This window comes from Tyto alba, unplaced genomic scaffold (genome assembly GCF_018691265.1).
Source record: "Tyto alba isolate M040663 unplaced genomic scaffold, T.alba_DEE_v4.0 Super-Scaffold_2, whole genome shotgun sequence".
Lineage (NCBI taxonomy): Eukaryota > Metazoa > Chordata > Aves > Strigiformes > Tytonidae > Tyto > Tyto alba.
This window is the reverse complement of record NW_024881282.1, coordinates 12,447,569-12,474,705: the sequence shown is the minus strand read 5'-3', so window position 1 is coordinate 12,474,705 and position 27,137 is coordinate 12,447,569. Positions and strand designations below refer to the sequence as shown.

At 43.4% G+C, this 27,137-nt stretch overlaps 1 protein-coding gene across 3 annotated transcripts in view; it reads left to right on the top strand.

The window, feature by feature from the left end:
* The window catches only part of MTMR2 (myotubularin related protein 2), a 64,679-nt gene that overhangs the window by 35,263 nt on the left and 2,279 nt on the right, over positions 1 to 27,137 (top strand). For all 3 annotated transcript variants that reach the window (XM_042792608.1, XM_032990876.2, XM_032990878.2), the window contains 12 exons: positions 2,390 to 2,465; positions 5,715 to 5,809; positions 5,987 to 6,097; positions 8,220 to 8,321; positions 8,952 to 9,035; positions 16,637 to 16,786; positions 17,612 to 17,800; positions 20,125 to 20,310; positions 21,169 to 21,375; positions 22,941 to 23,033; positions 24,621 to 24,734; positions 26,202 to 26,378. In XM_042792608.1, the coding sequence (XP_042648542.1) occupies positions 2,390 to 2,465; positions 5,715 to 5,809; positions 5,987 to 6,097; positions 8,220 to 8,321; positions 8,952 to 9,035; positions 16,637 to 16,786; positions 17,612 to 17,800; positions 20,125 to 20,310; positions 21,169 to 21,375; positions 22,941 to 23,033; positions 24,621 to 24,734; positions 26,202 to 26,378 (1,584 nt within the window). The remainder of the gene's footprint in view (positions 1 to 2,389; positions 2,466 to 5,714; positions 5,810 to 5,986; positions 6,098 to 8,219; positions 8,322 to 8,951; positions 9,036 to 16,636; positions 16,787 to 17,611; positions 17,801 to 20,124; positions 20,311 to 21,168; positions 21,376 to 22,940; positions 23,034 to 24,620; positions 24,735 to 26,201; positions 26,379 to 27,137) is intronic.

The window sequence follows — 27,137 nt, the reverse complement described above, 5'->3', positions numbered from 1 at the left end:
AGCCCAGGTTTGGATTGCTAAACATTTCCTCTGGGGACTCCCCATTTCGTAGAGTGCGAGTGAGCAGATGGATTTTATTAAACTTAGAAGAGCCAGTTTTTAAACTGAAAAAGCTTTCAACCTTGTCTTTCCAGAATGGTGTTGACATGGAGGTCTTTGCCTTTCATACCTTGCCTCTTCTCTCCTCCTCTTCCCCACCTGCAGCACAGTGTAAAAGCCACCTGAGCACTGCCCACCTAGTGATCACTGCAGCTGCTTGTCAGACTGAATGCTTTCTATGTATCTTACCTCATATTTGCTTTGGCTTAAGATATAACCCTGTCCCCTAAATGTTTAACTCTGGATGTGCTCCTCCTGACATCTGCAGGAGAGCAGTGAGTCCAGCTGTTGACTGAAGTGATCCTAGCAGCAGCTGCTACCCATTTGGGGTACTGACCTTCTCAGAGAAGTTTTGATTGTGTCCTGAACGCAGAGTGTATTTTCACTAATGTCCTTCCAAGATAAAAGGCCACAAAGATGACCACCATGTATGGACTAATTAGCCAGAAGCCTTTGTTTCATTTACCATAATCCAGATGTTATCCTGCTAATTTCAAGGCTGTTACTCAAGCATAAAAGTCAACACACGGGAGTTGAGAGTGGGTCTACATCACAGGCTTTTGTCAGGGAGGCTGTCAGTCAGAGCTTTGATGGGATGTGTGATCTTTGGCCAACACAGATGTGCTGACAAGAAGTCCTCAGCATAGACTTCTGCTAGTTATAGCAGCAAAACCTTGTTTTTACTGGTATTGCTGATGTGGGGGAGGAGAAGCTTTCCTGTAAGTTGCTGCCAGTGCGATCTCCCTTTACCCATCCTGTAGACCCCAGCCCAGCTGCTCTGGCAGCCTCCCTTGTAAGATCTGGCCTAAGTAGGGGCAGTTGTGAGGTTCCTGGTAGGAAGCCAGGACTGTACTTGCCTTACTTTCCTTTTTTTTTTTTTTTTTTAAAGAGTCTTTTAATGCATTTTTTAAAATGTACATCTTGTTCTCAGGAAGGCTTTGATCTTGTTAATCTTTTCATCTATACGTCAGTCTGTTGTGTGAAAATGCTGGAACGTGCTCTTATTGTGGCATGGGGTTTCTTTGGTTTTTGTTTTCATTTTTTGCATAGTTTAGAGAATTTTTCTTCCCCAAGGCTCTCCCTCTGTCTTGATCTTACATGAAAGTTGACCACAGACGTGTCAGGTTCTGGAGTGACACTTTAGGCCATGTCTTTGAACAGGGATTTCCTGATATCAAATTAAAACAATTCTTTCTCTTTGCATTAAGATAAAGAAAACATTTTGGGCAAGTATGCATGTTCAGCTCTGAGCAGACGTGAGCTTTCTTCGCCTATCTCCACCAGGTGGGATGCACGCCAACTTTAAACCCGAAGTCTTGTGGTTGCTACAGCATGAGGCAGAGTCTGGATTAACCTACCTGCTCTCTGTCTGTGTTACTAGGTTGAGCAAATGCTGTGCTGCTGTGGTGGTAATCATGTGGTCAGTTCAAGGCATGAACAATATGATTAAATCCATCTGCATTTGGCCACACAGACTTAGCCTTAATCTTGGTCATTTACGTATGCTCTTCTCCCCTAGTTCTTGCCATAGGTTCAGACCTCAGGTTATGCTTTCGCAGTTACAGCTCTGCTTTCCTAAAATGTCCATCTGCTCATGATAGCAGCTGTTCTTGTGAAAACCCTTGTGTAAATGCAATCACATCTGTGAAAAGTAATGCCCTGTGGTATAATTTTAATTGAAAGGAAAGTGGATGAGGGGTCATATGGCAGCCAGAAAAAAAAAAAAAAATCAAAATTGTACCTCGTATACATGCCTATCAAAATATAACCTTTGTAACAAGTCACTACTACTGAGCCAAGTCAGGATTTATGCAGTTGTTGGACCCTCACTGAAGACAGTGGTGTGGCAAAGTGTCCCTTTTAACTTTCCTCAGTGTAAACTAGGAATTACTCTACTTAACAGTCAATAGTATCATGGTAACAGTTGATCAGGGAAGGAACTGATGCCTTTGGCTCTGTATGTAGCTTCTAGGGAGTTTGACTTGTGATGATGGGCTGTGGAAGAGAAGGTTGGAGCATGAAAGGCAGCCACCTGGGAAGTGTGCTGCCAAAGCACAGAGCCTGCTTTGCACAGCTTCTCCATCACAGACATCCTCGCTTTAAACACTCCTACGTGGCCCAGTGGTACGCTCGAGGACTGCACTGAGGTCTCTCACGTGCTTTTTGTTGACCTTTCAGAGGCTGAGACACTAGGCAGTACCTCAAGATCTTTGTTGTTGACCCATTGCAGGTAAGTAAACTTCTTGGTTTAAGAACACATAATGAATTTCTTTCTCTATCTTTTGTCAAGGTTCTAAGAGAGACTAATAAATTGGCTGAAATGGAAGAGCCACCTTTGCTACCAGGAGAAACCATTAAAGACATGGGTATGTGAAGAGGAAATTCTATATTGTTTGCTGATGAGGTAGAATAACCATAGAGAAGAATATCTTGGTGGTCATTGACCAACAATAGCAAATGGCTGATGTTTTGAGAACCGTGATCAGGTTGTTTAATTCATCAAATTATTGTTCATCACATGAGCCAAGGTAACTATATGTCTTCTTTTAGCATGTAGCGAATAGTAGGCAATTCAACATATCTTAGCATGACTGATGAGGTAGGTTGTGCAGCTTTGTATTTGGTGCCTCCTGAAAGGACATAGCTCAACTGTTTCAAGTTGTGCTTGCCACAGGGTAACTTCTTAGGTTGACACAGCACAACTGTGTGTTGAATTTATCTTACAGGCTGCAGGAGAGGATACAGTGCTGTTGCAGGGAACTTGCTGTGATATGGGGATGGAGCATTTTTTTTTTTTTTTAATCCAGACATTCTAACATGCACCAGGTTTAATGATGCACTCCAGTCTGAAAGTTTGAGTAAGCCTCTTGATTAATTTTCTGTGAAAGACTTTGCATTCACTAGATTAACATGTTGCCTTCCTCTTAAAATGATGTATATGGAAGAATGCAACTTCAGTCCTAAGAATAAAAAAAAACATAAAACAAAACTGAAAATACTTCACCAAAAAAACAAGTTAAAAAAACCCACAACCTACCTCAATACCCAATCCTTTTCTCTACTCCTTTCCTAAGGACTCTGAATGCATACTCCAACTATGTACTGCAGACTGACTTCTGACTCACTCCACAGGCACAGTTGGCTCTAACAAGTCTGTATTTTGAAAGGTTCCTGGTTTAAGAGATCAGTTACCAGTGTTTTATCTGTTGGCAAATGATGTGATGAGCCATGGAAGTCTGTAAGAGTGGGTAGCTTTTGGAGTAGGCCAGACAGCAGCTGCTTGGTCCAGCAAGATGTTAAAGGTAGCAAAAAAGTTTTTATTACTCCTCAGCAGTAATTATTTCCCGTTGAAGGTGTCAAGAAGGGCAAATGTAATTCTCTTTGTATTTTACAGGAAAGGGAAGAAAAATTATTTCAGCCAACTCAATAATTTAGGGTAAGATTTGCCCTATAAAAGACAGGAATTCTATAAGCAGGGGAATTAGTAAATCCTGGTTTCCAGTATCTTTGTCCCATATGGATTCTCTTATATCTACCAAAGACTGAGCTTATTAGACTTCCCATTGGTAGCAGCACTAGTACAGCCTACAGCCTGTTATACCTGGCATCCGTTCTCACAAACAGTGAAGCATTTTAATGCCTTAGAGATCCCTATTTATCAGATGGAGACTGCTGAAATCATACAACCATGGTAGGGTTAAGGTCAGACAAGCCATGTGTGTAGGTACATGTGTACATTTGCAGTGTAATTAAATAAAATTGTTTCCTTAGGAAACCAAGCTAATAAAATGCAAATGTGAAAGGTGATGTGGCTTACAAGCTGGCAAGGCCAGCGTTTGAGATCATGCCTGGGATTCCTTACCTGGAAAACATTTTTCTAGCACCTTTTCTCTTTACCTAGAAATCCTGTTCCTTTTCAGATGTAAATGCACACTTCTATTATTAGTAAATTTTGTTTTATTTTTTTAAACATTTTGAAATTACATTTTGAATAAGGGGAACTCTAGTGGAAAAAACAGGCAGGCTGCCCTCACTCTTATTATGCTTCATGAGTCTGCTTTCAAACCTCTGTCAAACTAGTCTTTAAAAAAAAGTGATTAATAATCAGCCAATAATGAAACACTTGGTTTAATTAGAACTGGCTAGCAGCATTTTTCTGTTTAATTGTCCTTTGAACAAATGCATGTAATTTTAAATAAATAAATAATGAAATTTCTAGTATGTGTTTATATAGATATATTTTATTTATTTTTAATCAAAAATTCTGTGCTAATATTTTGCTCTGAATTACTCACTCCTGGTAATTGAAGGATCCCTCTCCCTATCCAAATTTCGAGAGTCAGTGAAGACTTATGCAGATGCAGAGCTGACATGAAGATGATTTAGTTATGAGTTGCCAGTGCCCTGGAGTAAGGCAGTCTCTCTTCCTCCCGCCTTCCTGGCTAAATCTTATGGGATAAAGGTAGAAGAAATTCAGATCCCCATCCTGACACCCCAGTAGTCTCATGCCTCATGGGCGTGGTGGTTGTCACCTGAATGGCAAGTGAGCTGACTCCACACAGCCCTTGCAAAATGGATCCCATAGGGTTTGGAGGCTTAAGGTTATTAAGATGGTCCAGGGAGTTTTTCCATGGATCTGGCAACTCTGGTCAGTGAGTTTCCTGAAAGGATCTCTGTGTGTTTGAGGGGTGTCATTACTTGTCGGTAATAGCATAAACTATTGCCACAGCACAGCCAGCCAACTGCTTCAGTGGCTGAAGACGTGAGGGGTCACTGCTGGGTGACAGCAGCTTAAGGAAATGACTTAAATGTTAGCATTTTTAATTGATGTAAAACAGAGGGCAGTTAGGGGAGGTGTTTGGTGTGGAAAACCAGCAGTATTTCTTGCTTGTTGCTGGAACAAGTGAGAAATGTTTGGGGCCTTTTAAGAAGAGGGCTGTTTTGAGTCACCATCACTCAGGCTCAAAAATAATTGAATTGTTGCAGAGTAACTTGATCGCTGACTTCAGACTTAAAATCACCAGCAGTTGGGTGCTATACAGATTCATGGCTGCTGGAAATTGCTGTAGCTCTGCTAGCTTTTAGCATGAGGGCCTTCATCCCGGGGCTGACTCTGCGTGCAAGGGTGTGCAGAAGGACCCAAGCATCCTAAAAGCTGCATGTAGGAGAACTGCCTTCTCCTGTCCTTGGTGGCACAAACCAGCTTGCTGATGATCCTTAGCTTTTAAGCAAATTGTTGTCAGCTTCAAATGTATGTATCCAGGTAGGAATCATCTCCTCTTTTTGTGCATGGTGTTCTCAGGTATTGACAATGCAGTGCTCAGTAAGAATAAACAGTTTGCAGCTGAATACTGGCTTTTTTTACAGGGGTAGCAGTTCCACACAGATGTAGGATTCTAGGTGATGGTACTTGCCTGGAGTTCAGTTTATACCCAAACACTTATCTTCTCCACAGACGTGAAACTTGCATGTTAGCTCTGAGACAGAACCCCAGATTAAGCTTGTTTTCATTTTGTGATCTGGAAAGTAGAGCTCCCAAATATTGTTGCTGTCATAATTTTACTTCCATAAATTAACTATGTAATTAACAGCTTTTTTTTTTTCTTTCTTTTAAGCTAAGGATGTTACTTACATCTGCCCCTTCACTGGAGCAATCAGAGGAACCCTTACTGTTACCAATTATAGACTGTATTTTAAAAGCATGGAACGGGTAAGCTTTTGAAACTATGTTTTCGTTGGGTATTCAATCTTTAGATCTAGGTGTTCTTTGAGACTAATTCTGTGTGAATCATAGCTGTAGGTTTGGGAATATAGGTATAAGGGAGCAGGAGCTGGGGATATTTTCCCCCCTCCCCTTTTTAAACTCACAAATTTCAACTGTCTACAGGACCCTCCTTTTGTCCTAGATGCATCTTTAGGTGTAATCAACAGAGTGGAGAAAATTGGAGGTGCTTCCAGTCGTGGTGAGAATTCATACGGGCTGGAGATTGTGTGCAAGGTAAACTTTTATCTGTGTTTTACAGTAGGGAAGGGGAACGTACATTTTAAAATGTTTTCTTTGTAGTACTGTAGGAAACTCTGCAAAACATTTCAGTCAGTATGACTTCACACACCTCAAAAAACATTTGATTTAAAAAGTAATTTTCAGGATTCTCCAGCTCACTAATTCGAGACAAGATCCAGTCCTTTTTTCAGGCTTTGTGCTAGGTAATGTCTTGTCTTCATAGTGGAAACCTAGGCCTGCACCCCAACAGTGCAGCTCTCGGGGTTGCCCACGGGCTATTCCAAGTAGACTCCAGTCATTGTGGCATACAGGATGCATTTCACTCACTTGCATTTCAGGAGCAAGAAAGGGGCACATTTACCCCTAAATTGTTATCTTATGTCCACCTGCTGCTGTGCTTTGTGGTGAGGGACTGGCAAGTAGCACTGTCCTCCTCAAGGCTGTTCTTTTATTTCTTTAAAGGCAGTACGTATTTCACATGTGCCTCTCAACCTCTTGGAATTACTGGACATGCAAACTTCAGTAAAAATTACCTATTCACCACCTTGTGTCTACTTACTATAGACCCACAAACTAGATAAAGCCATCACCTCCAGTTCTAAATCCATACCTCCACTGTTCACCAGAGCATGGCCTGTCTGCTTCCCGCAGTGGCCATGTGAAGAAAGCTGGATTCTGAATCTTGTAGGTCTTGGGCTGCTTAGAGCTCTTTTCAGAGCCCCATCAAGGCTGAAAGTGTGCCACTTGCTGGGTAAGGCCAGATGGAGGAATGAAAAGGAGTCCCAAACTGCTCTGGTCACTGCTGTGATCTTGAGGCACCAGGAAGCGAAGCAGACTCTCAAACTGTGGATGTGCTGAGTCAAGAGCAGTTGATATAATCTATACTAAATCATCCAGCTGCTCCCTCGTCCTATCGCAGCCATGATTCTTCCTGATTAACATAGTGGGGTGCTTGTGCTGGCAAGCTGATTTGTTCCCTGTTTTGATCTGGATTCTTAGTCCTCAGCCACTTTGCCTACATGCAAATTTGCACACATGGTCAAGTTTAGAGTCAACTACATGGTTTCCCTGGATGGGAGACCCAGGCACAGACTGTACGATGGGTATCTTGGCCCTACACAGCATATATACATACGTATATACACACACACAGACACACACACACATGTATGTATATGCCAGCCTGCCTGGCCCAGAATGTGCTGGGCAGTTTAATGCAATAACAGAATAGTACAGGTAACGCTTATGCGTCCTGAAATATTCTCTGTCTGAGACTAATTACCTAATTTCAGTTTTGTGAGAAAGCTAAGTCTTCAGCTGTTTATCTCATTCTCTGACTTGCTGTACCATCTTCATATGCCTGAACTTAACGGCTCATTTCTTGCTGGTGGCTTTTAAGCTGTTTATTACAAGTATTTGAGTTGTAGGCTTGACTGGAAAATCTTGGCATCTTAGAGATACTTTATTTAGTTTCCAAATTTTATTTTGTAGATAAGTATGGAGAGGAGGTCCTGGGTTACCACTCTTTGTGGAAACTGTGCTGCTGCTGTGCGAAGTGGAGTAGTTCTCAGTTTTAAGACATCCTCTTGAGTGCTCTGAAAGATGGAAGCTTTAAAGGGAGATGGCATTGGTTGCTTTGCACCAAACTGGCTGGACTTGAGCTCCTACATGCAGTAGCTCTATGGAGGTACTTTGTGAGGCAGTCCCTTCGAGCTGTCTTCTGTCATAGCTCAGCATGAGAGCCCAGTAAGAGCTAGGAGGTCTGTCTCACAAAGTCCTGTTGATCAGAGATAGCTTGTCCCTAAGCAAGGCTCTCCCCTAGACTTTTGGCAGATAGAGAGCTTCATGTGAAGGCAAGATGCTGCGATCAGGCGCACTCCCTCTGCTCCTCAGCAGTTGTAGCAGGCTTTGTTGGAGGCTTCAGACCTCACTCAACCAAGTGCCATCACTCAACCAAGCCTAGAGTTGCAATAAACAGTGTTTAAAGTATGATATTAAATCAGTACTAGAAAGAGCATCATGGTGTGACCCTATTTTGAATTTTGGCTTTTGGATTTTCTTTGGATTGTGAAGTGGTTCAGAAATCTTCAATTTGATTTCCCTCTTTTTTTCCCAGGATATTAGAAACTTGCGATTTGCTCATAAGCCTGAAGGGAGAACTAGACGATCCATATTTGAGAACCTAATGAAATATGCTTTCCCAGTTTCCAATAATCTGGTAAGTATTTTTCTTTTCAGCTTTCACCAACAGACTCAGAGTGGCAATAAGCTGTTCTCTTCAGTCCCATCTACTTGGTACAATGTTCACATGGGGTGCATTTTGTTGAAGGAGGAGAAATGCTGGTTTTAAAATCTGGTTTAGAATTAGTTCTGTAGGAGTTTAGATGGTATAGAAAACAGGAAAAGTCTACTACCATGCGTCTGAGTTCCTTCATGCATGGAGAATGGATTAGATACATCCTAGTATTCAAAGCACAGTGATTAATTCAAAGCACAGTGACGTTCATCAGAGGTTTACAGCTAATGGTGACTACACTGCCCCAAATGTGGAATGCAGTTTGTCTGCTCTGTGATGTTATGACGCAGCAATTGTTGCTTCAATAAACTCCTTCTTCTGCCCATGAAGTACTAGTTAATAGACGAGCAAGATCAGGGGTATAGATGGAAGTACATTGTTGTACTAAATACCTACTACAGTAAGTATGTTAATCTTTTTCACAAAGGCCTGAAAGAAAAGTAGTGGAGTGGGAAGAAAAGAAAGACCAGTCACGAGTTACTATTTGAGTTATCAAACATCCTGGAAATGATCTCTGACTGGGCTCTTAATGGTAAATTTTCTTTCTTTCAGCCACTTTTTGCATTTGAGTACAAAGAGGTTTTCCCAGAAAATGGATGGAAGGTGTACGACCCCACTTGGGAGTACAGGAGACAGGTGGGTATTGTGCCATGTCCTTCCTCATCCTCTCTGCTCTTCAGAAGTGAAACTCTGTGCAGGAATATAATTACAAGTTGCATGGAGCAGAGAATGATCCTGCTGACAAATGTCGTGCAGGCAGAGTTAGGACATTGTTCTCCACACTTCAGTGACTGATGACAGCAATACAGCTTTAGAGATAGCAGCATCCACTGATGGAGATTACTCAGACTGCAGAGAGCTGACTTTAGGCTTTGGTAGAAAAAACTATTGCTCTGGCTTAGTCATCAGCCACTGCTGGCAGTGAGGAATGGAGGATGCATTTTGCAGGTACAGGCATCCCATTGCTGAGTTTCACACCTCAGCTCTTGCTTGTATCAGCTTTAATTCTTTCCAGTTTTTCTTGTCTCAAACAGGAAGTTGGAAGGAAAAAACCTCAATGTAGAATGCCTTCATTTTCTTGGGGAATCAGCATAAGGATCAACCTAGAGAGTGCTGTGATTAACCATAGCTTAGAACAGACAGTTGTAGTGTGTCCAGAGTAGACTGGTTGAAGGTATTAATGAACTGGCAGGCTGTCAGTTAGGAATGCTGTGTTAAAAACTCGAGTGGTCCTCCCTTTGGGAAAAGATGGGAGAATTTTGCTTTTTATAATTAAATCATTTTTGTCATAAAATTCTCAAGTAGAATGAACAGCACAATTTCATGATACATTTGCCCTGGACACAGTAAACTTCTGTCTCATCCAGATCTGCCAGGATAAAACCAATTTTCCTTTGTAAAATTAAGAAATTTTAAGCCATGTAACTTAAAGATTTAGTTGGATCCTTCCCATAAGACAAAAAAAAACCAGACCTCTGTCCTAGCCTAGTTGTTCATCTGATTGCTGGCATCCAAAACCTAAGGAAAAGATTAATTTTTCTAGCTCTAGTCTTCTAAAAGCTGGATATGCCTTCTAAATTGGTTATCTAGGCCTGTCATTAACAGATGGGGAGAGAGCGCTTCACTGTTGGGGGTGATTTGTTCACTCCTAAAATAGCTGCCTAAGATAGATCGTTGGCTTCTAGGCTGCTAATTGAAAGTGAGATGTATCTTACCTCTGCTGTCTTCATTGCAAAAAAAGCGCAATGAGATACCACAATCTAAAATGCTAGTAGAGACAAACTCTGATCATTTGTAATCAATGGCATGCGTTGTATCTAAGGCTGACTTTGACTAAGACCAGATAATGCAGTGATTATTGCTTCATTTAGAACTTGCCTCTTGGTAGTTATTTTAAGGAAAAAATTGTTTATAAAGACGGATCTGCAGCTCAAGCTATACGGGCAGGCTGTTTCTTTATAGGGCTGAGAACTCTGGAGTAAAGACTAAAGAATACCTGTGCTATCAAGAAAGCATTTCAATGCTCCATTGAAAAGCACAGCATTCACTTAAGCAAGCTTCAGTTAAAACAGATGAAGTACAAAAGACATTCTTGCAATACCTGGAAAGAAGAAATCCTGGCATAACTGTTTTTAGAATACAAGCTTTTCTGTCCATATTAGTTTTTATATTGTGAGTAGATGTACGTTAAATTTTGCAGGAGCCTGGTTACACAGTGAAAGGATACAAATATTTACATTCATGTGATTTGCAGCTCTTCAAGGCCTTTCTGTAAAGAAAATCAGACTCTGGGCTGTGATCTGATTCTGTGTATTTGTTTCTGGTCACACAAGGTAGCACTGTTGTGTGTAAAGCATGTCACAATTGAGACCTTGCTGCAATGTGTACTACTTTTGTTATGACCTGCTTTTGTATCATTTTTGAGTGGACAGGAAAAACTTAGTCTGACTGCTTTTATGTCAAGAAAACAAACTAATGTCCATATGCTGAACCCCCCGTCATTTGCTTACATTGGTATCCGCAAAAATGAATCCAAACCAGGTTATTTGGCAGCCACGGACTATCTGAATTTTACCCATGGTGGGCCACAGTCATTCCCATTCCAGATCACTCAATCCATCTGTTCCAATAGCTTATCTCCAAAAGTGACCAACACCAGCTGCTGAAGAAGAGGCAAACCATACTGCAGTAGATGTTTGTGTTGTGATCTGGCCAGGAAGAGAATTTCATCCCTTTTGTTAGATTGATTAAGGTCCTGCAGCATGAAGCTTTATGTCCCCTCCAAAACTTTTAGGTATTTCAGTCTGTTTATTTAATTTCAGCATATATAACTATGGATGTTCAGTTTATCTGTGTGACTGTCTTAGCCTTTTTTCTTAATCCAACCAGGTTCTGTTAAAGCAATAACAAATGCTACAGTAAATCAGGATTATGTCCGTAAATGGCAGCAGGGATTCGTTAACAGTGAAAGAAAACTGGCATCACCAATCAGATAAGGAGATTACCTGTCTCTGACTGCATGAATTGTGATCAGAAATAGAAAAGCAGGACATATGCACAATCTGTAGGACCTTTTAGAATTGGTTTAAAAACTGTTAGAGAAGAGCTGGCCTAGGGCATACTCAGCCCAGCAGTATGGCCAGGCATTAACTTGGTATGTCTTAGGCTGGATCAGTCATTTCCCTGTGGAATCAGGGACACATAGAGAGGGAGTGGAGCAGAAGTAGAAGCCAACTACCAGGCATCCAGAAAAGACTTTTAGAGTAGGATCTATGTCTACACTGGTAGACATGGCAAGTTTGTGTGTGGTATGATTTACTTATAATTTTTTTTTCAGATTAATACAAGTGTGTTGATATGATAGAGACTATAGCAATTAGGAAAGATATTCAGTAAACCCCTGACTTCTCTGTTAGCATTCTTGGGAAAGATGGAAATATGTAACTTATTAAAAATCTGTGATGGTGTAAAGCTACAGGGAGTAATAAACAACCTGTAGAGAACAAAAGGAACTCAGAGAGGTTTGGGACTTGGTCGGTAAATGGAATCACATGTGGCAAATGAAATTTAAAACTGAAATTGCTCCCTGATTTTTATTACACACAGGCTGGCAGAGTATAAAACAGAATTGCAAAGTGAATAAGACTCAGTTGAAACCAAAAGGCCTTGAGATGCCTTTGGACTAACTTAAAGCTTTCATTTGCCTTAACAAGGTGGGGAGCGTTTGGAAAATATTACAAGGGGTTGTGAAGCTGGAAATGTGTGATGTTTCCCTACGGAACTCATGCTCATCTAATCCTATGCTCTGGTCATATCTACCAGGGAGCCACAGTATTGGGCTGTGGTTGCAGCTTTCAGAGAAAACATAAAAATAAATAATTCAGAAGAGTAGCTGGCCTGTTTTGAGGATAAAAGTAGTACCCAACATTAGTATACAAGCAGAGTGGGGAAGGTAGAGCATGAGAACACTATCCTACAGAGGATTGTTGCGTATAACTTAGGGAAGTATAATGAGAATGGAACTGTTAAGTATCCCATGGTTTAACTGAGGTCCTGCTTATGCTAGGCGTGTCTCTACTGCAAAATGGATCACAGCTCTCTTGTGCTGAGTGGACACGGCCTGGGCTGAGTACACAACAGAGGGACCAGCTTGGCCCTGGCAGCTGTGTCCTGTGTCGGTGGAGGGATGTGCCTGAACTAATGTGCTCAGCCTCTGGTATCTCACGGCTCAAACCAAGTTTGAGAGAGGTGCTGCTGGTGTGTAACTCGGGTCCCTCCCCGCCTTACCTGCTGCAGCTCAGGGTGTATCTGTGTGGCTAAGCTCAGAGCTGGTCCACTGGATCCTGTAGAGAGATGTGACTGCGTGTAATTCCAGCAAGGAGAGTATTTTTTTCCTGTCAGTGAAAGATCCTCATGTGCTTAAGCTTAAATATGTGCTTTGCACAGTGGTGGTTTCAGTGCCGTGCTAGTGTGTCTTCAACAGTTTTTCCCTGCAGACAAAGAAACTCCATCTTCTACAAGATGCATAGGTCAAGTGATAACTGAGCACAGGTCATTAAAGTAAGACATGAATGACTATCTAGAGGGAAACCAAGTCTGGTTTGTGTGTGGAGAAGACACAAAGGCTGCATCACTATGGTTAGATGATACGGTTACAAGGAGTGTTCCCAAGCACTGGGGCACCTTCATTGCAAGTTCCAGGCACAGCTTCAGTCCAGGCTGTTACCGTCCCTCTTTTGAGTGAGTGGGTTTGAGCATCTTTAGCTGTGCATGAAGGTACTTTTCCAGCAAGGTGGATGCAGACTGAGAGTGTGAAGCAATTATTTAACTGGCTAACACACAAAAAACATTGCTGAGATTTAACTAGCTACTGGGCTGAACATTAGTACTCAGCACCTCAGAGAAGGCATCCGAAGAGACTTTCTTGGCCAGGCAGGCACCAATGAGAGAAGGATCAGCCTCTGCACCTCCCTCAGTCAGGTTGTTGTTGCCATCTTCCATCAGTAATGGCAACACCAGCAGACAGGTGACCCAGCTGTTGGCCCCCACCTAATGACTGCCTACTAAACTCGCAGTTTTTCCTTTTGGATTTTATACCATTTCATGATGTTGTTTTCCCTCTTGAAACCTTGACCTACCAGCGATCCTCATCTCAACAATCTTCTTCCTCTGTCTGCAGTTTTACATTTCTCGCCTTTCTATAGATTTTCACCCAGCTCTTTCACATGGCTTTTCAGTGTCCTTGTCAGCCTGAGCTGCGGTTGTGCAGCTGAGCCATGTCAGAGCTGGGACCTGAAGAGGCAGTTGGGCCCCTGTGAAGTAGAAAAGGGGGAGGACTGCAAGGCCAGCTTGCCTGCTCCCAAACCTGGGCACAGTTCAGAGGCTGATGCAAGCCAAGCATCACCAGTTGTCAGTTCGAATAAACTGCCCTGTTTTGAGGATAAATGAGTTTAATAGTATGGATGTGAGGTGCACTGTGCCAGCTGGTCTCAGTGAGAGCAGTCATGGGCACATCCAATTTATGACTATAGATGTGGCCATGTTGCCTTCCTCACCTTACCCTCTGTCAGTAACAGAACATGTGAATCCTCCTGAAATCAGGGTCTACTAGCAGCATTAATTACCTGGTGAAGGCAGACTTTGTGCACTAGTCAGGGCAGCAAGCTCCAGTCACTGATGTGGACACCCAGCAGCCACGCTCCCTAGCAGCTTCAGGACGATCGTGCCTGCTGTTAACAGCAGCTCCCAGAGCCAGTCCTGAGCCTGCAGAGGCTTCTTGAGTTACATCTGTAAGAGTTTGGGTTGGTTTGATAGCAGGCTTTAGGGTGCTTGCAACTTATCAGGAAGCAGTGAAATACATCTTATATGAGGAAATACCAATGTGCTTTTTATCACATTTAGCTTTTTCTATTGATTCCAGCTGAAGAAAGCACAAATCTGAAAGAGCAGGAATAAATGCAGAAGCTACACTGCATCATGACAAATGTCTTGGGAAGAGGCAGATTCGCCTTCTCTTCTAGCCCACTTCACTTATTCCTGTTTGCTTCATGTCCTTAGAGAAAGTCACAGTCTGACTCCAAAGCCCGCTTTTGGTGGTGCTGTGATTCAAGGCTCCTGTGCCAGGGGAAGGCAGACATTCCCCATGATTCAAAGGACATTTGAATGCTGACACACCATCTTTTCTTTCTTTGGGGGCTTGTCATGGATTTTCCTGGTCTGGGCTATTGCAGAGGAAAGATTTCATTCAAATTTGTCAGTGTGGCAGCTGAAAGGCTTAGAGCTTTGGAGGTGTTGGCTCTGGATCAAGCAGTCTGTGCTGAAGCCATTCTGCCCAGCACTGTGAAGAGGATGCTTTGCAGCACCAGTGTCTGACTGATCTCAGTGAGCACTGGTAGAGTTTCAGGGTAGAACAAAAAGGAGGCCTGTAACTGCTTGTCAGCTCCCATTTTCCTTGCCAGGAGTGTGCCAACAGTGTAGTTTTAATTCAGATTTGGAGGAGGTGAAATCTCTAAGTGTTGCTGTTGGATCCATTGCAGTGCAGTCATGTACTTACTAGGACAGGACTGAGAACAATTTTAGTCATTTGCCATTAGTTCACTTCCCGACAGTAACCAGTTGGATCACAGCTGACGAACAGCTAAGAGCAAGAGTCTTGCTCTTCCCTGGTTGACAGCAGAGCTGGTGGACCCAGGAGATTCCATCCTGGATGTGTACAGCAGGTAGACCTCTGAGCATGTTTTACCCATCAGTAAGCTTGGACTGTGTATACATACTGTCTGATGCCTATTTCTGCCACTTCTTTGGCTTCAGGCAGTGCCAGAAATAGCTTTCCTTTAAGGTTTTGGGGTCCTCACAATCCTGGCACCTCTGTTGATTCCCTGTAGTAACATTTCCTTCCCAGGGAGGGCCCCAGGACCAGGAGTGAATCACAAGCAGGGTGTGACCAGTATTGAACAGAAGATCTGTCCCCTCCCTAGATTTCTACCCATGACCTGTTTTGACAGCATGACTCACTGCTCTGATGGAGAACTGGCTGCAGTCTGTGTGGGTCAACCATAATTACCACGGCTCATCTGACCTGTGTTAGATTTGTCATTTATTTCCTGTGGGAGCCACGACAGTGGTAATCAGTGTCCCACCACCCTCCTTAAAATGAAGTACTGTTTATTAGAACAGAAGCATGTATTGTCTTAAGAGCTGATGCGCCTCTAAAACAGACTCTGTGCTTAACAGTCTGGCCATGTTCACTGTAGTAGATCTGTCTTCCCCACAGACATGCTTTGTGTCGGTGCTCACCCCTGCTGCAGCAAGTGTCTGTTTAAATCTCTCCTTGCAGACACGCAGTAGCAACCACACCGTTTTGATCTGTTAACTCCCAGCGTCAGCCAAACTAAGTCTGTGGGTTGTCAGGATCATCCCCCCCATTGTGCTTTGGGTGTTGCCTGGAGGATATTGTTTGGGAAGCTGTTGAGTTGCTTCCCCATCAGGTCACACTGAGCTTAGCAATGTGTGTGTGTGTGTGTGTGTGTGTGTGTGTGTGTGGATTCCCTGCTCCCCCAGCCTGAGTCAGACTGGCACAACCAGAGAGCTTAGTCTGAGAGGAACATGAGAGTTGCATATCGCTGTCTAGATCGCATACAGTCACACAGCCAGAGACATAACAGTTATTAGCTTTCTGGTGGTTTTAGGGGATTGCACAGCTGTGCCACAAACACTGAACAAGGCCCAAAACAGACTGATATTTTTGGGGTGTTTTACTGCCTCTTCTCCCTTCTGTCTTCCCCCTCCATCCTATCATGTCTCCTCATCCCCAGTCTCCACCCACCATTTTTGAGCTAAGTGCTGAGAGGAGTGAGGACTGTCAGTCACCTGTTCTGTCCTGCTCCTGGCTCTCCTGTAAGCACCATGAGGAGACCAGGAGGTTTGTTAAAGATGCTGTAATGGGGATCACCTGTGTTGCCACATCTGTAGCCTCCACAGTTCTTTTGCCATAGGTGAGCCTGCCTGCAGTCTCCTGTTCTGCCTCTGCAGTTTTCCTTTTCTTCAGTGATGTGATGCAAAACATGTACCTCTGGGAAAAGGCATGAAATGCAAGTTACCAAGATAATGCAGTCCCAGGCTCCAGTCCTAAATGTCCTTCATTAGCAAAAGTTGCCTTGAATTTCAGGTCTGGGGATTTCACTGTGCTGAGGTCTCAGAACAACTCATTTGCTAACCTGCTGGTGTTCCCTCTTTAGGGAATTCCAAATGAAAGCTGGAGGTTGACCAAGATTAATGAGCGCTACGAGCTGTGTGATACATACCCTGCCATTCTAGCTGTGCCCGTAAACATTCCCGATGAAGAATTAAAGAGAGTAGCATCTTTCAGATCAAGAGGACGCATACCAGTGAGTATGACAAAAGAAGCCACTTTAATGTGGTTCTGTTACATACCTTTGGGCCATAAATAATAGCGAGATCAGGGTGAGTGGATGCCAGGGAGCAAATAAGTGGTCAATGGATAGTAAAAGTGACAGCAACTTGTTTGAGGAGTTAGAAAGCAACATTATCTGCTAGAACTACTGTTGTGGAAGAGATGTAGTCTAAACCAAAATGAGAATAAGATAACTTAGCACAACCCAGACCGAATCTCAGTTGAGTTCCTGGGAAACACAAAGAAGCCCTATTTGTTTGTCTACAATTGTCTGGCCTACTCTGACTTTCAGGATAGAGAGAAATACTTAGTGACACTCTTGATGAAAACTCTTATTCAATGAAATTAAGACACAACACATTATGATGATTATGTCAGCAGTAACTGAAAATGTACTGTTTTAATTCTCAAGTCTATAGAAAATTAAATCTGTTCCTAAAGCGCTCAACTTTTTTTACATGGTGTAACATTGAGTAAGTCATAGCCCAGTGACTGCAGAGCAAGAATCTGTGTTTGTGACTGACATGATAGCAAGAAAACAGTCCGCATCATATTTAAAAGTCAGACTTAAACCTATTCAGTCACCCCTTGTTTGTTCAGACTTTGGGAATGCCACCAGAATGAATGAGTAAGGACAGAAGTGTTCTTTATTTCATTCAGTTGTCATTTAATATAATCCAGCCTTCTGGAACCACCTTATGCATGGTAGGATCCCAGAACAAGCCATTACAGGTAAAACACTTCAGTGGTTTAGTGAATCCCATTTTTTCCTTAATTTTCTTCTCATTTGTTTTCGAAGGTATTGTCATGGATTCACCCAGAAAGTCAAGCAACGATCACTCGCTGTAGCCAGCCAATGGTGGGAGTGAGTGGCAAACGAAGCAAGGAGGATGAAAAGTACCTTCAAGCCATTATGGATTCCAATGCTCAGTCCCACAAAATCTTCATATTTGATGCAAGACCTAGTGTGAATGCTGTAGCCAATAAGGTCAGGTGCTTTTTCCTCTGTCTAAAGATGGGAATGTAATTCCATTTCAAATTATTTCTGAGGATCACGAAGGATTTTCCACTGTGAAGGGAATCATATGCAATGAACTGGTTCTCTAAACAGACTTTTACACCTGCAGTAATATCTGTAAGATATCAGTGTGACTACTAAAGGTCCATTTGGATTAATATTCAATGGAAAATGAGATTGGATGAGGGGAAAAAAGATCAAAGTAGTTCTGAGGTCAAAGTCTAGCAGCCTGGATATTTTGTATGACCATTTTTCACTTCACATAATTGAAAGACTGCTTCCCCTAACAGCACTGGAACTCTGTCCCTGTTAACCCTGATGGGAGCAGGGGACACTCAGCACTTCTGAAAATCCAGCTTAATGATCTTTAATTTCAAAATATAATTTAATTTCAGACTATAAGATGGGAATCTTTAATGTCTATGAATGTTGCTGTGTTCTTCCTGCTGTTATAGAATAGTTTGGGTTGTAAGGGACCTTTAATGGTTACCTAGTCCAACCCCCCTGCAATGAGCAGGGACATCTTCAACTAGATCAGGTTGCTCAGAGCCCTGACCAACCTGACCTTGAATGTTTCCAGGGATGGGGCATCTACCACCTCTCTGGGCAACCTGTGCCAGTGCTTCACCACCCTCATTGTAACAAATTTCTTCCTTATATCTAGCCTGAATCTACCCTCTTTTAGCTTGAAACTGTTACCCCTTGTCCTATCGCAACAGGCCCTATGAAAATATTTGTCTCCATCTTTCTTATAAGCCTGCTTGAAGTACTGAAAGCCCACAGTAAACGTCTCCCAGGAGCCTCTTCTCCAGGCTGAACAATCTCAACTCTCCCAGCCTTTCTTCATAAGAGATGTGTTCTATCCCTCTGATCATTTTTGTGGCCCTCCTCTGGACCCACTTGAGCAAGACCATGTCTTTCCTGTACTGAGGACTCCAAAGCTGAACGCTGTACTGCACGTGAGGTCTCACAAGAGCAGAGTAGAGGGGTAGAATCCCCTCCCTCAACCTGCTGTTCACACTTCTTTTGATGCAGACCAGGATATGGTTGGCTTGTTGAGCTGTGAGTGTGCATTGTCGGCTCATGTCCAGCTTTTCATCCACTACTACCCCCAAGTCCTTCTCCGCAGGGCTTCTCTCAATCTGCTCATCACCCAGCCTGTATTTGTGCTTGGGATTGCCTCAAGCCAGGTGCAGGACCTTGCACTTGGCCTTGCTGAACCTCATGACGTTCACATAGGCCCACTTCTCAAGCTTGTCCAGGTCCCTCTGGATGGCATCCCATCCCTCAGGAGTGTCAGCTGCACCATTCATCTTGATGTTGTCTGCAAACTCGCTGAGGGTGCACTCAATCTATGTCATTGATGAAGATACTAAACAGTACTGGTCCCAATACAGACCCCTGAGGGACACCACTTTTTACCAGCCTTCATCTGGACATTGAGCCATTGATCACTACCCTCTGGATGTGACCATCCAACCAATTCCTCATCCACCAAACAGTCCCCCCATCAAATCCGTATCTTTCCAATTTAGAGAGAAGGATGTTGTGGGGGACCATATCAAAGGCCTTACAGAAGTCCAAATAGATGACATTGGTAGGTCTTGCCTTGTCCACTGATGTAGTGACTCCATCACAGAGGCCACTAGGTTGGTCAGGCAGGACTTGCCCTTGGTAAAGCCTTGCTGGATGCCTTGAATCACCTCCCTGTCCTCCATGTGCCTTAGCATAGTTTCTAGGAAGATCTGTTCCATGACCTTCCCAGGCACAGAGGTGAGGCTGACAGATCAGTCATTCTCAGAGTCCTCCTTTCTACTCTTTTTAAAATTACATCTCATGCCATCACTCTAAGCCCTGTTTTGATGGTAGAACTGCTTAGTTGCACTAAAGCCATTTTTTTTTTTTCTTTCCCACCACTTAGGAAAGGCAATTAGTGTGTGGGATATATTCCTCTATAATAATATGGTAAATTTGTAAATGACAGAGTAGTGAATTTAATGAACTAGCAGCTTGAATGGGAATAAATGATAATTACAGAGAAAAAGAAGACTTTTAATGTGATATTCTTTGGTAAAAATTATAGCATTCGTTAACTGTTGCAGGAAAGAGACACAAAGCGTGTGTGTGTACATGTTTGTTTCCAATTGTAAGATAAATCCAATGCTTTCTGCCGGCTTTAGACAGCACAATCACTGTGGTATTTTGTCAGCTGATACTTGCTCAGGACAAACAATTGGTATAAAATATACAATACGGTTTTGCATAATGATTTCTCTGTGGATTTTGTTTTTCAGGCTAAAGGAGGGGGCTATGAGAGCGAGGATGCCTATCAGAATGCAGAATTAGTGTTCCTGGACATTCACAATATTCATGTAATGAGAGAGTCACTGAGAAAACTGAAAGAAATTGTGTATCCCAATATCGAGGAGACCCACTGGCTGTCTAATTTAGAGTCTACTCACTGGCTAGAGCATATCAAGGTATGTAGCCACTGGATGTGGCTGAGTAACCACAAGTCCATACCAATGTGTTTACTGGGGAATGTATCCAGAGCTAACTTCAGTGCTGGATTTTTAATTCATGAGAAATTTAAAGACTTACAATTTTTTTTTAATTTATAAACAACTGAAACCAGTTTCATGGAATGGGGAATTTTGAGGAGATGGGAAGAGAGACAAGAGGGGATTGAAATATTGAAGTGTGTTCCTCGGTAATGTGTAACTGTGAAAGCTCTGGTTAGAGCACAGGAGTCCCAGAGTTTTCATGCTCTTGACTTGGGGACCTTTGACATCCTGGTGTTACTGCCTGGTCCAGACCAGCAGATGTTGGGAGTTCATGCCCTGTCAGCCTTTCAGGAATCCAAACAGAGTTAGAATGTGGGCCAAAATGCTTCAGCTTCTACAGGTGCTGCTTTTCAAATTAAGCTCTTTCTCTCCTAAAAATGTCCAGCTTACACTGTCGATCTGCTAATGCAGATGGGTCAAATCTGCTCCTGGGGCAGTTGCAAGGCGATGGCCGTTTTGTGTTCATGTTCAGACACAGAATGCTCTTGTGCTTATATCCTGAGCTGTCCAAGGACTGAGCTTAAAGCAGGGGCTCTTCTAGAGTTGTGCCTACACTACGTGTTAGATGTGTTGTCATCTTGCTGGAGCAAAAAATGTGTTCACCGATTTGCTGTCCTAGTTATAAAGTAGTTGGAACTGATTTACCGTTCTCCTTGAGGCAGACAGAGCCCTTGGTTTGTCCTGTGTTGTCACTAGCCATTTTTCATTTACAGTTTCTGTTCCAAAGAGATTTTGTAACTTCTTTACTTTCTTTTTTTTTTTTCCTTGTCCTAGCTCATTCTCGCTGGAGCCCTTCGAATTGCTGACAAAGTGGAGTCAGGGAAGACATCTGTGGTTGTACACTGCAGTGATGGCTGGGACCGGACAGCCCAGCTCACCTCTCTCTCTCTGCTCATGTTAGATGGCTACTACCGAACTATCAGGGGCTTTGAAGTGCTAGTGGAGAAGGAGTGGCTGAGCTTCGGCCACAGATTTCAGCTGGTGAGTCACTAGCCCTTGGAAGGCACTGAACAGAAAGTTATTGTCCACCTTGAAGGATTTCAAAGGAGTTTAGCCTTTCCTGTGAGAAGTCTCCCAGCTGAACTCGCAGAAGAAAGGTGAATGCTGCTGCTATTGTTTTCTGCCTATAATTCCAGTCATCTCTTAACCTTCTTGAAGACAGTGTTGGTTAGATATGAGGAACAGGTGGTATTAAATCTCTCAAGTGCCTGACTGGTATGCCATGTTCCTATGCTTAGGTTTAAACTAACAGTGTGCTCTGGGTTCAGGATAGGCGTTTCTGCTGGGAGTTGGCAGAGACCATGGGGGTATTTTTTGTCTTTCTTTCCAGTTCAGCCTGTTTTCTGAGACTGCTTGGACACTATCATCTAACAAATGCCTTGGTATTGAAGAGGCTGGGGAATTTCGTTATGGCCTTGACCTCACATTTTCTTCAGGCACATTTTATTTTTGGGGAAGCTTTTAATTGTTTAGTTAAAAGATCGGCAGGTTGAGATTGGACCAAGAGTAGCTTGTGGCTGTGTCCCTAGAGTTGGCAGAGAGGCAGCTTTATGGAGTTGTGACACAACAGTTTTTTATTGTTTGCATTGATGGGAATTGAGAGCGCTTTTCAGTAGTATCCTTTCAGTCTTTGTTCCTATTGTGTTTTTTTCCTAGCTGTTCTCTTGCAGTTGTTTAGTTTTGGCAAGGGCTAGAACAAGGTCTGTTTACAGCACATGCAATGGTGCATAGTCAAATACTCTGAGGAAGGTGGGCAAACTGAGGCACTAAGCAGCTGAGGATTTGCTGCTGCAGAACTGTTACCTGGTATGTGAACAATGAGTATTTTAGCTTCCCTGTCTATACAAAGAAGATAACGATCTTTGGTGATGGGACAACAGTATTATGGAAGAGGTAGGGATCTCTGTTACTTACATGTTCTTGTTCTGTCTTTGTACAGTACTTGGGGCTCCTGAGTAATATATAACCACTAACGTACTACACTAATTATAAGGAATCAGGCCTCACATGCCTTGGCCACACAGCATGGTGAGGGTTGGAGGCCTACTTCTGGGGATACTTTCATCCCTGCCGCTCTTGAGGTGGCAGGAGATGGGCTGGGTTAGTGTTTGTACAGTGCTTGGAAGCTGTGAGGTGTTGTGTGATGGTTATCACCACATGCTGTGCCTGTAGGTAGTGTTTAGATCTAGCACACTGTACTACTGAAGTAGCCAGGACAACAGCTGCAACTGAAGCAAAAAGTATTCTCATTTTTCTTCCTTCTGAACTTTAGCTATTAACTGAAATCAGTGCCAGCTTAGCATCTGGAGCCTCTACTCAAACAACTCTCGTTTTAATTTAGCATGAAAATATCCCCATAAAGAAATTTCACTTCAAATATGAAGGGAGTAATTGTCCTTTACTCACTGATGTGGACAAAGCAAAATCAAGACCCATTGGAACCTTCTTAAAGCTGTTGATAAAGGCTTGGGTGACTGAGAGGAGACTGCAGCAGTTTCCCCACAAAGCCCCGTGTGATTCGTATTCTTTGTCCTGCTCTATTTCAGAGAGTTGGCCATGGAGATAAGAATCATGCAGATGCGGATCGCTCTCCTGTCTTCCTCCAGTTCATTGACTGTGTCTGGCAAATGACAAGACAGGTAAGTTGCTGGGTGGCACACATATCCACAAAGCCAACACGTGTCTGTGTGGCCACAGGAATAATTTCCAAGCTGACCTGCACAGGCTCTCCTTCCTGGACTCCTACTCTTGTTTTCACTCCGGCAACAAGTTTCCTGGGAGTCTGTTTAGCAAAGAGCCTGAATGCACAAGCGCACAAGAAGGTCATGATGTTGACTTGCATCAGATTAGCTGGTTAGTGGGTGCCACTTACCTACATGCTGCTGTAATAAATGTGAGCTTGTGAGAAGAAGCTTGCCTCACCCTGGAAGAGGGCACAGCTGCCTCACACTTAACATGGGCAGGACCAGCCACCCCCGCCATCCCCAGTAGCCCACTGTGCCTTCAGAAGCGTAAGTGACTTGAGCTGCTGATGTTAGTCAGTAGCATGATGGGTGCCGACAGATCCCTGTCACCTCTGCTCAAGATGCTGCCATAACCAGACCTGCAGCAAGAGATGCATTTGCTCCATTGTAACTAATTCTGAAGGCAGACATGCCACTCTTGATTCGTACAGGATGGTACAGAGCTGAGTTCCTCACTTCGGACTGGGCATGGCAGAGGCGCAGTTCCCTGTGTTTGGGAAGTTTTTCCCCAGCTATTTGGAATCTGGAAGGTTTTTGTGTCCACTGTGACACCAGATGTGTCACATGGCAAATGTCAGCCATGGTCAGGTGGTTCGCTGAAAAAATTAGGCTTATCATGGATTAAAACAGGTGAAATGGAAAAGAATGGCACTATATATGAAGCTGTACTAGGTCCAAGCAGAGAAAGAGGGAAGCTTTATCATCACTGAAAGTCACTTACATCATGCTCTCCTTGGATTGCTCCGACAAGCAGACATCTGAGCTGCAGCTGGTGAGGTCAGGGTGTTGCAACCTGGGCAGCTGGGGAAGAGAAGGGTGGTTTGTGATGGAGGAAGGCCTCCCACTCTCCTCTCCATTGCCCCAGTGTGTCTTCATGGTTCGCTGCATGTATTCTTACTGACCCTTTGTGGAGCTTCAGTTCTCCCTGTCTTGGGTCTGATTGTTTCTGTGTGGAATGTCAAGAGCAAACACAGCCCCTTCCCATCCACCTGTTCCTCCCACTGACCTTTGTTGCAGGATGTCTCCCTGCCGTTCCCTCCGGGAAGTGCTGTGTTACACACAGGCTATTTCCATTTGGCCCCGGGAAACTTCTCTTTCTTTTTATGCATTATTTCACATGTGCTTCAGCCTTTTGTTCACAGTCTCGTATGATCTGTCATGAGGGGCAGGCATAGCAGAGCAAGCTTCAACTTGAAGCAGCACTGAGTATATATAAACACCGCGGTCAAACCCTTCAGACCTCTGGCTTTTGCTCAAAATTCCTCTCTGCACGTGTAAAGCAGCTTTCCAAGAAAGCAACTGCTGCTTCTGGAAGAAGCAAATATGATCCTGAATATCCAGGCAGGCAGGGAACAGGGACAAACCCTGGTTTAGACATCAAGAAGAGAGGCCAACTCCTTACTAAGATCATAAAAGTGGGAGGAAGTTTATTTGCGATTCCTGTTCTGAAATCCCAATCTAATTTTCTGGTTCTTTCCAAAGTTTCCTACAGCATTTGAGTTCAATGAGTACTTCCTGATAACCATCCTGGATCACCTGTACAGCTGTTTGTTTGGGACCTTCCTGTGCAGCAGTGAGCAGCAGAGAGTCAAGGAGGTAAGATGACTTCTCTCCAAGGTGAAGGCCTGGTACTTCCATTGCTTTAGCTGGTCAGATGCTGCTAGAGAACTTGTTTCAGCACTCAAAGATAGTGGTAAGATGCAGGTCTGAGTAATGCCAAGCTCCCTTCCTAACAGCTGGGACACGGTGTGTTTTTCTCTTTGTGCAAGCTGCTGTCTGTTGGAGATTTTACATTTCAGAGCAAGACCATTTCCCTCTGGACAGTCCCACTGCATTCAGCATGGCTGTCAGCTACTCCCTGGTGGCTGAGTAGCTCCTGGTGTCTCCCAAGTAGTTGGAAATGCAGTTTTTTCTTTGAACTTCAGTCTAATGTAACCTTCCCTGTGGAAGGTGGCACCTTTTTGTCCTCCCTTTTCCTTGAAGTGGTCCCTTGAGATTTCTTTTAACTACCAAGTGCGCATTGTCATTCTGCACACATAGGTTACAGCAAGTAACTGGTGTCAGTGGGTGTTCTTGCTGGGCTTGCGTTTTTCCAGGAGAGGACAGAGCTGCTAGTATCTGGAAGGACATGCCTCTCAGTCCTGCCACCAGCCAGCTCTGCCCTGCAGTCTGGTCGAGGTTTGTTTGCCAAGGGAGGAGCATATAGAATTGTACCTTCACACCCGGTCTGGAATCAGAAGGAAAAGCAGTGGCATTCATTCTCACCTACCTAAAGATGAGGCATTTTGTCACCAAAAGGTTGCAGCCTAACATCATAAACATCCATTGAGGCCAGTGCTGCGTGGACCTGATGTGATTATATTTGATACCACATCAGGTGAAAAATAAAAAGAATAATAAAAAAAACTTACTGTAATACAGAAGTGATAGCATTGTACTGTAGTGAAATCAGGGTCCCTGTTTCCCTAGTCCACAGTGATCAAATAAGTGTAATTTCCAGAGAAGAAAACCTGCATGCTGTTTGCATGTGTGTTCTGTTGTTTTTTTTAGGGCCTCAGCCTAGTGAAGTACTTAATCTAGAAAGCACTTCAGCACTGGTTTCACTGGGACTATTCACAAGTGTAATTATTCCACTAGATCAGGGGCTAAGTCAAATGCTTTCTTTTTTTCCTTTGCAATTAAATACTCCAGAAAGTCCTCCAGGAGCACTTTAAGGAGGTGAAGTTTAACTAAAGCAGTGAGAGTTCACATGCCAGTGTCCCCTTGCTGTGCTGATGGCGGTTCCTGGTCCGTGGTGGCAGCTGGGTGGGTAGGAGGGGGTGTTTGTGCCAGGGTGCGTGTGTGCCTGCCGGCATCCGTGGGCTTCAGTCACAATAACCACATCAAAAGAACGTTTGTTTGTGATTTTTTTTTTTTAAGCTACAAAAAGGCAACCAGCTCTTTATTAATGACAGGCATATATATATATATATATATATATATATATATATGCTGTTACACTTTGTAGATAAATGCTGAGATTCATATGGGGAATAAAGCCTCCTCCACCTGCTTCCTTTACAGAGCCTTCCAAAAAAGACCATATCACTTTGGTCTTATATCAACAGCCAACTGGAAGACTTTACAAACCCCTTGTACGTGAGCTACTCCAACCACGTACTCTATCCTGTGGCCAGCATGCGCCACCTCGAGCTGTGGGTTGGCTACTACATCCGCTGGAACCCCAGGATGAAACCGCAGGTACGTCTCGTCTCCTCCAAGCATCCTACTTTTATTTCCCTCTCTGCTAGTACTAATACTGCAATTTTGGAACCTTTGAAACACAAGAAGCTATGTACAAACTTAAGCTGCCACTGCTTCAATCTAAACAAAAGACTAAATTCAAATGCAAAGGGCACCTAGAGCTGGCTGGTGTGGTGCTCACCTGGAGGTTGCTGCCTCATGAAATCTGCAGGAGCTGAAGATACTGAGCAATTTGGAAAATGCCTCACTTAGAATATTGGGAAAATGATCTGAATTATCTCTTCTTTACGAAAGAGATTAAAAACCTAAGACTTCTTTGGATGTGGGATTCCAGGTCTGAGCTTTGGGGCTGGGTGTAGATGACTGGCAACAGGAACCTGCTGCCTGCGGCGCCCGGGTCTGACCCTGTTACACCCCTGAGCCCAGACAGCAGGGAGCCTGCCTTGCCCAGGGCAGGCACCTGAGACAAGGAGTCTGAGCGTGGCCCAAAATGCTGAACTCACTTTTTAATAGGAAGGGACAAAAATTGCTTCAGTGTCCCAACTGCAGTTAACAGTGTTGCAAACCTGGGATATTAGATACAGGGACCCACAAATGCTTTGCAGTACTGTTTAACAGTCAGAACTATGTGAAAATATTTAAATAAATGTGTATTGTGTTTTTTTTTTTTTTCCCCAAAGCCCCGAAATTATGGCCAGGCTGAGATGCCAAAGCCAGCGTTCCCCCAGAAATGTCAGATATTAGAGTTTTGTAACT